Here is an 8,730-nt window from a genome sequence, read left to right as displayed (position 1 = left end):
TGAGGGTCTTCACTGGTGGCGCAGTGGTTGAGAGTCCGCCTGCCGATGCAGGGGACGCGGGTTCGTGCCCCGGTCCGGGAAGATCCCACGTGCCGCGGAGCGGCTGGGCCCGTGAGCCATGGCCACTGAGCCTGCACGTCCGGAGCCTGTGCTCCGCAATGGGAGACGCCACAACAGTGAGAGGCCCGCGTACCACACACACACACACACACACACACACAAAAGATGGGGTGTGAGGAGCAGGTTGGAGGGGGACCAGACGGGACGCGGGGGCACCCCTCCCTGACGGGTCTCTGCGAGTGACGGCACTGCTGCTCCTAACCACCACCCCCCTCCACCTCTCCAGGCTCCCTGAGCCACGTGCGTGGCTGCAGAGACTGTGGAGTATGCAGGTCCCGCCCCTTCTCCCACCACCCTCCCTGCCCGAGGCTTTCCTGCCCTCCTTGGTGCGGCCGTCGCTCTCTCCTCCTTCCTGCGTGTGTCCGGCATCTCCGTGCTGGGTGTTCAGACTGCTCCTGTCTGTCTTCCCTGAAGGTCCCCCGCAGCGGCCAGGGGACCATCCCAGGTCCAGGAGCACCACCCCGCGTGCCGCTGGTCCAGCCCCGCACACCCCCGCCAGGCTGTCTGGCAGCCTGACCCCAGCGGCCAGCCAGGAGGAGCAATGGGGCCGAGCCTGAGTGGGCACGTGTTGTCTGGCAGAAGAGGAGCCTCTGCATCGTTTCCAAATAAGGGGAGCAGTAGCCTTCGTAGGAGGGGGCACTCCTGCCAGCTCAGAGAGGCCAGGGCAGTCAGGCGGGTCGGGACTCTGCCGCGGGGCGCAGTGCACGTCTCCTCTGGACCTCCATCCTTATCTGTGCAATCCGCTGACGGGATGCACCAGGCCAGTCCCCCTCGGTCTGGTGGAGGGCGTGGCACCTGTCCCTGAGGTGAAAGCAGGAAAGCCCACACTGATCCCGGCTTCCGGCAGGGGAATCGAGGCCTGGTGTGGGAGCTGAGGGGCGGTTGGCACGAGCAGGGCCACGATCCACCGGGAAGGGGAGAGGCTGGCCAGGGAGGAGCATCGTCCCTCTGCTGCCTGGGGAGATTCACAGATGGTATGTTCGGCTGGAAATCACTGGTTCCTCCTTTGCTCTGTGCTTTGCATGTTAGACAGCCTCTGACACACAGCCGTTAGGTGCTTCATACACATTAACTGATTTTAGCAAGAGCCGCTAACTTTACTTTAACCTGGACGTTAAGCACCTCAGAACTTCTCTTTCAGCTACTCTCCACACGTGGTTAGCTTAAAACCTCTGAACGCCTTTTCTTTCTAATGTTGTCGGGCCTTCATTCGTGAATGCAGATGACTAGCCCTGTTGGAGACGTGCGAGAGGGCGACCAGGCCAAGTCAGACGCGATCTGATTCAGGGGCTCAGCTACATGCTCCTGCCAAGCCACCCGCAGCTGTGGAAGCGGACACCCTGGGAAATGTGACGTGGAATTCCTGCTTCCGAGCTCTGAATGAAACAAAGCCTGGCGCTGCGAAAGTGGGGTCTCCTCCAGGAGGGTGCATGGCACCTGACACTTGCCCTGGGACACTGAGGGCGAAGCGGGGCCTGCCCCATCTGGTTAGAAAGCCCAGCCCGGCCCCCAGACGTGGTCTGCCCTTTCTGAGCTCAGGGACGTGCCCTGGCGCTCCCCCCTCCCCACGCCCAGCAACGGCCTGACACGTCAGACAGGCTCTGTGACGTGGTCAAGGGTAGTTTCCCTGGTCAGTGGGGAAGTGAGGCGAGTGCTATCGTTCCATGTGAGAGGTGAACACTTGTGATCGAGGGGTAATTAGAGGCACAGATGTCAGCAGAACAAGCTGGTCACTGAGGCCACCCACCTTGCGGATGCCCGCAGCCCCCTGGCCTCGGACCTTTCACCCGGCCTTCCTGCCAGGCCCCCCGGGACCAGCACCTCCACACCTCCACGTGCCCCTCCCTCGCTCAGCTGGCCCTAACTGAGGAGCAAAGCCACCTGCCCTCGGCCACCTCCTTCACATGGAGCCGAGGTGCTTCCTCTATCAGCGGGGTTCCTGCCCCGCTTGCACTTGCCCACAGGCCACAGGAGTGTAAGGAGGGGTGGCTGGAGGTGCCCACGCAGAGTCAGGTCCTGGTGACCCGACTGGCCGATCTGCCTCCAATCTTCAGAGTTCTGAAAGGTGCATGTGGCCAAGGTACTCATGGCCCCTGGGGAGTGACGGGGACAATCTGGACGGTGACAGACGTCTGGCTTTGTTGAAAGGCGTACGTCGTGGTAGGTTGATTTGCATGAGGCTCGGACCGCACCAGTAACAGCCCTGACGTGAGCGGCGGGGATGGCTCTGCCGGGACATGGCTGAGTCTCTGGCAGGCGGCGAGCTGTCCTCCCTGCTGAACTGGTGGGACCGTCCTCCCCTTCTGCCCCTCTGGCCCTTTATGTGTGGCCTCGCAGCGCGCTGGAAACTGTCTGACCCCTGCAGCTCCTCCCGGGCCCCCAGCACCCCGGAGGCTCTCAGTGGTTACTGAACGAGCCTGTGTCCTTCGTCTCATTTACACTGAAATTTCTGGTTTGAAACTCCCTTCAGAAATTCCCTTTCTCTTCTAAACGTTGTGCTTTTTCTTTCAACTCTTTGCAGAATCATCATTCAAAGCCAGTAGGCAGTGCATTTTGAATAAACCCATGAACTTGAGTGTTCCTTTCTGCTTACTGAATTCAGTTCTCTGTTTTTATTTGGTATCGTCTGTCAAATGTAGAAAAGAACCAACTTGGGAGATAAGGCCTCAGTGGAGCGGCACTGTGAATACCCTGATTCCGTTTCTTTGGTAGATGCACTTTGCTTTTATCTTGAACTAAGTGTCGCTAGCATCCCTGATGGTCACAGGTTGTAAATGGATTCTTACAGGTACTCGGGGGTGCTCATCCTGGGTGAGCTACATAGAACTTTTGGGAGCCTTAAAATTTTGCATTTTGGTAATTTGTGACTTATATAAACTTTTTATTTTATAAATTAACATGCCATCTTTTTGGGGGGTGAATTTTTGCTATTTCTTGACGTCTTTTTGTAGCATCTATAACAAAAGTCCTAATCCATTCTTCTCTGCCTCCATCTTTATAAATTAAAAATCAATATTCCTTTTTAAAAGTTCATCGAAACTTCCCAATTCCTTCGAAATTTCTTCCTTTTGAAAATCAAGTTCAGGTTCCATCAGCAAAGTTCCTGTTTATTTTGACTCTCAAGTTAAAGCACCCAGGTGGCGAGCATATATTTAGTGGGTGCTGTTTTTCTGCGTCAGCGTTACTGAATAACGCTCAGGGAAAAAGCTTATTCCTGAAACACTGAAAATCACGCGCAGGCCTCAGTAATGTGGGCGCTTCAGTGCTCTGTGAGGAGACTCCAGCCCGCTGGCGTCTGTCCATCAGTGCGTCCCCAGCTTTCCGTTCTGTCATCCAGGTGTCTCAACCTGCAGCAGCAGAACCTCAGGGCCCCAGCTGTGCCTCAGGCTGCGACCCCCACTCTGCGGCCAGGTCTCAGTATGAGCAGGTGCCCTGCCCGTGATCTGGCCCCCGTGCCCGCCCTGTGGGTCCCAGATGGGGTCAGGGGCTGGCCTCCCCACGTGGTAATGAACACTCCTGTGACGTCCCGAGACCCCTCTCCAGCCTGGCGCAGACGCTCCCTCAGTAAGATTCTGCTGCAGGCCCCCCTGTTCCAGGAAGGTGGGGCTTTGGAAAGCAGAGTCCCGAAAGTGGAAGCAAGGACCCTGATTTCCCTCGCACCCGTTTCGGGCTGGAATTACACCCTGAATCTCAGCAAAGGTTTTCCTCTGAGATTCTGGGAGGCCTGGCGCCAGGCACCTAGGAAGCCAGGAGGATGGCCTGCCTGGAGTCCCCCCAGCTGTGCCCTCCCCTGCCCCCTCCCGCTGTGCATATGTCCCGCCCTCCCCCCCAGAAGAAAATCTGATCAGACAGACAGAAAGGGGGCGGCCACGAGGGAACTCAGAGCGTCGTGAAGAGGGTGTTTGACCTGAACCTTGAAGGCTTCAATGTCACAGAAGAGGCGAAGGACGTTAGAGGCTGGGAAGCCATGGGGGAAGGTGCTCTGGAGGGAGGAGGACTCAGGGTAAAAGGCCAGGGAGGGGGCTCGGTGCTCCCCAGGAGGACCACGGGAGCCTCACGAACGGCCGAGGGACCTACACTGCATGGACGGGCCACTGGCCCTTCACCGTCACTGTGAGTGCAGGGGTTCAGACGCAGCCGCTGGGCCCCGGAGCCTGCCTTTCCATCAGAGGGTGGGAGTTTGGCTCCAGGGTCCCAGCACCACTCACTCTGAACACAGCTGGGAGAAAGGGGGGCCATGGGGGGCACACTGACAGTTTTAGAGCAGAAAGTGACACAGCCCAGCTCGAGCTTCCGGAAGACTGCTTTGCGGCGGGGTGAGGTGGGCCGGGAGGTGCGGCGCTGGTGGGCCTGGGGGCCCAGGAGGTCCCAGCGAGGGCGGCATGGGTGCCAGGTGGGCCAGGGTGCGCCGAGGACCAGCACAGAGGGTGACCACGTGTAGGACGGAGGGTGGCAAGTCTGACCCGGGAGCCAGACGCGGGCCGTCAGAGGGACGTTTGGGCGGGTGGGCCTGTAGAGAGGAGTGGAATCCGCTGCGGAGGGTGGCCCGCGGGGCACAGGCTGGCGGTGGGCGGAGAGGGCCCTGGCGGTAAGGGAGGTCCTGCGGTTGCTGGCCGGTGAGCTTCTCTGCCCGCCCAGGACGCTCAGGCTGGGGGCAGGGGTAGGTCAGGAGGCACTCGGCTTCCCCTGACCTTGGTGCCACACTTCCCTCCCAGGACGCTTCACTGGCACGGCTTTGGGGTGTCCCTGGTGGGAGCCGCCCAAGATGACTTCCTTGAAGACTCCCCGGCCCTGGAAGGAGACGCCGCACCGGCCGCTCAGCGCAGACGCGGCAAGGGGAGGAGGGAAAAGGATCGGAGAGAAGAGGGGCAAACACGGCGGGGGGCGCCCTGTGGGCACAGCAACTCTGTGGAGGGTTCCCCCAAGCACACTCAGCCAGGAAGCTGCTCAGCCCGCCTGGAAGTGGGCAGCAGGGCCGTGTGCACTCAGGGTCTGGTTCCCACGGCCATGACCGTTCCCACGACGGCGGGGAGGTCAGAAGTCTCCACCAGGCTTCCCTTTGGGTCAGGGTTCGGGGCAAGCGCAGAGGCCCAACTTGGTGTCTGGTCTGCGGCTGCCATGCGGGGCTCCCTTCTCTGCCTCCTTGTAGCCCGCGGAGAGCTGGCGGGGAAGGGGGCAGGTGTTGTGATTACACTTAGGGATGAACCCCTGGGATCAGACGAGCTGGGCACAGAGGCCCCTCGGCCACCCGCCTCCTCTGAGCTGAGCCCAAAGTGACCAACACTGAAAACTGCGGCTCAGGAGCAGCCCTGGATCGGACAGTCCTTCAGGTCCCACGCAGGGCGGCCTCCGCTGCCTTTCACCGTCCACGCCTGTCACCTCCGCTCTCCAAAGCGTGGCCCGTGAGGGCAGGGCTGTGTCCGCACACATTAGATGCTCCGTGAACGAATACATGAGTGAGTGATCATTGCAAAGGGATAGCAAGTTCACACCCATTTAAACGAGACCACGTGAGACAAGTGTGGCTGGACATCCTTGTTCAAAATGCTCACCTCAGCATTTGTTACTGTAACACTTGGAATTAAGTTAAATATCTAATTATTGGGAACAATTAAATACACGTTAGTACATCCACACAGTTGGGAAATTACAGTTCTGAAAATTTTTGTTAATTTTTGGAAAATGCTTATGATATGAAGTTAAAGGAGAAGAGTGGGGTGAACATCACACGCACAGTGTGGCCTTAACAGAGAACACGCCAGAGTTAGGGACCCCATGGCGGGAGCTCTCGCGTTGCTCGTATGAACTGTCCTTTCCTCCATGTTCTTTCTGAAGTTTACAGTTTTTTAGGGATAAAATATGGTATAACCAAAACCATAAAAACATGTTCTAAGGACAGAAAATCCACACACACTAAGACTGATTGCCCATGTTGGTTTATGTCAAACGCTATGATACCACCTCTTGACCTGCACGTTTCTGCAGCCCTCAGTCTGTGCCAGGCTTGCATTCTCTTCTTTCTTGCTGTACAATTCCTTCCTCAAACGTCTTTGGTTCAAGTTACTCCTATTTTCACGCTGGTGTCTCTTTCTAGATTGCTTGAAGTCTGGCTTGGTTTGAAGCTCTTGGCAGGGAAACGCAGAACTCCACTGTCAAAGTTCAAAGATGGTCTCTGGGCAAGAGAGGTGCTTTGGGAAAATACAAAGATATATTAGAGTATGCTTCCTGCCCTCAATAAATTTTCAGCTGAATACCTCTGGTTCTCTGGTCCTTACCTTGGAGGAACTACTTTTATTAACAAACCACCAATGACACACTTCTGGCAAAAATCCAATGGCCTCACCCCTTTTCTGAGCTCTCAGCTCCTCTGCGGAGGCCCACCAGCCCCTTCTCAGCGACGTGCTCGGGTCTGGTCTTCAGGGGCCTCCTGCTCTGTAATCATCTCTCTCATATTCTGTTGGTGTCGAACCGAATTCATCTCCTGCTTTTCAGCATCTCCAGGCCTCCCAGCGCTCTGGAACCAACCCTGATTATCTGACCAAATACTTCAGAGATGTTTATCTTCCGGACACCAGCTACCCTCATCACCTTGGGCCCAGTGGCCTATTCTGCTCTCTTCAACCAGAAAAGCAAACCCCACTGCTGCCTCTCACCTCTACCAGCTCCTCGTGATTCAGTGCTGTGTCTTCAGCAGAAAAAGGTAGGTCTCTCTCCATCCCAGAATATTCTCCTCGCAGCCTGAATTCAAGCATTCAACCACAGCTTCAACTTCCTCTTCCTGGGCTGGTCCCATCTGTCCCACTCACCTTTAATGGGCTGTCCCTTTGCTTAGCAGAAGTTCTACATCAGAGTATGTGTAATACCTATGGGCATGGCTTTTAAAATTAATTAATTACGTATTTAAATTTTAACCTGCTTTATTGAGGCATGTTTGACATGCAAAAAGCTGTACATACTTAATGTATGTAACTTGAGCTTGGGGATAAGTAGAATCTGTGAAACCATCACCACCGTCAAGGCCAGAAACACGCCCATCACCTCCCACAGGCTCCTCCCACATCCCCTTTTATTACTACTGTTGCTACTACTATCGTTGCTGTTATTCTGGGGTAAGAACACTTAACATAAGGTCAGTGCTCTCAGCAGCAGGCGCCAGGCTGTACACAGACTTCCAGAACGTGTCTGTCCTGCACACGTGCAACTGTGCCGTTCGACCATCACTTACCTCTCCCCTCCTCCTCCAGCCCCTGGCAGCCACTCTTCTCCCCTCTTCTGTGTGACTATTTGAGATTCCACGTTACAGGTGAGGCCACAAAGGATCTGCCCTGCGTCTGCCTACCTCACTGAGTACAATGTCCTCCAGCGAGTTCTGTCCGTGTTGTTGCAAATGGCAGGATGTCCTTGTTTTAAGACCAAACAATATCCCATGTCTGTATACACGACATTTCTTTATCCATTCGTTATAAGCATTTTTAAACTTGTAAGACATTTTATTCACACAGCAAACATTTCTGAGTGCCTTTTACAGCACGCAAGGCACTCCCTAGGCTGTGAGAGGAGCCATGGATAGACTGACAACTGTCCTCAAACTATTGCAATTTAGAGGCAAAGATCAGACTGGTAGCTAACACCGAAGTTGAGGGAAGTGTGTGGTTAGTGCTTGGAGGCATATTTTAATCTTTGATTTGTGTATTTCTCTTGTAATATCTTATTTCCCCCCCCCCCCCCCAGTTCTAAAGGTAAGTATCACATTTTCTAATTCTTTTATTTTTCGCAGGACTTAGACTAGCGCTCTGTACGAAGTAAGCTCTCTGGCAGCCAACATGAAGTCAAGATTCAGGTAATTTTTCAAATGAAGCTAATTTTTTTAAAATAAGAAATTTGCGTTTGCACTATCCTACCTGTCCATCTACGTTGGCCACATTCAGGTGCCTTTCTCTCATACTTCATTTCATCCCTGCAGAGACCTCAGGGCCACATTTCACTGGACTCTCAAGCCTTCCAGGCGACGCCCAGCTCCGGCTAGGGCTTACGGGCAGCTCTCCATCTCAACCCTCATCTCTTTTTTTTTTTCCCATCTCTTTGTTTTTTTAGGAGAGCAGACAGAGCACTGGATTTTTTTTTACGGTTTCTCAATCTTTTCTTGTCTTTCACACCCTTGACCCTTGATGGTTCCAGTCAGTGAGCTTTGCAGAAAGCCTCGGAGTGAGGGCGTGTCTGATGTTTTCCCAGTATTGGTTGGTGGGGTTGATGCATTTTGGCAGGAATCCCATGGAGACGGTACTTGGTCCTCCTCGGAGCGTCACACCAGGGCTGCATCTTCTTCCTGGAGATGTTACTTTCCGCGCCTGGTTACGATGCCTGCAGACGTTCTCCATGGGAAAGACTGTAAAGTGATTCTTTTTCTCTTTCTAGTTGATCAGCAATCCTTGTTTGTTGTCAGAGCTTAGCCCAGTGATTTTTGTATCCGTCAGTGGATCCTTCCTGCAGCGACTTTTACTGTCATGTTTGCCTGTCGGTGATTTGGTACCCTCCTCCTTTCTTCCATGTTTGTTAACTTGAGTTCTGTAGGGAAGAGCTGCGCGTCTGCCGTTTGTGTACCTACTTATT

At 54.7% G+C, this 8,730-nt stretch overlaps 1 protein-coding gene across 1 annotated transcript in view; it reads right to left on the bottom strand.

Moving 5' to 3' along the window:
- Positions 1-5,480: 5,480 nt before the first annotated feature.
- DUSP22 (dual specificity phosphatase 22) overlaps positions 5,481-8,730 on the bottom strand; it is a 71,727-nt gene continuing 68,477 nt past the window's right edge. The window contains exon 8 of the mRNA XM_079935359.1: positions 5,481-6,308. Coding sequence (XP_079791485.1) covers positions 6,280-6,308 — 29 coding nt within the window. The 3' untranslated portion in view covers positions 5,481-6,279. The remainder of the gene's footprint in view (positions 6,309-8,730) is intronic.

The sequence above is a fragment of the Stenella coeruleoalba genome (assembly GCF_951394435.1).
Source record: "Stenella coeruleoalba genome assembly, chromosome: 10".
NCBI lineage: Eukaryota > Metazoa > Chordata > Mammalia > Artiodactyla > Delphinidae > Stenella > Stenella coeruleoalba.
This window is presented reverse-complemented; position numbering and strand designations above follow the sequence as displayed.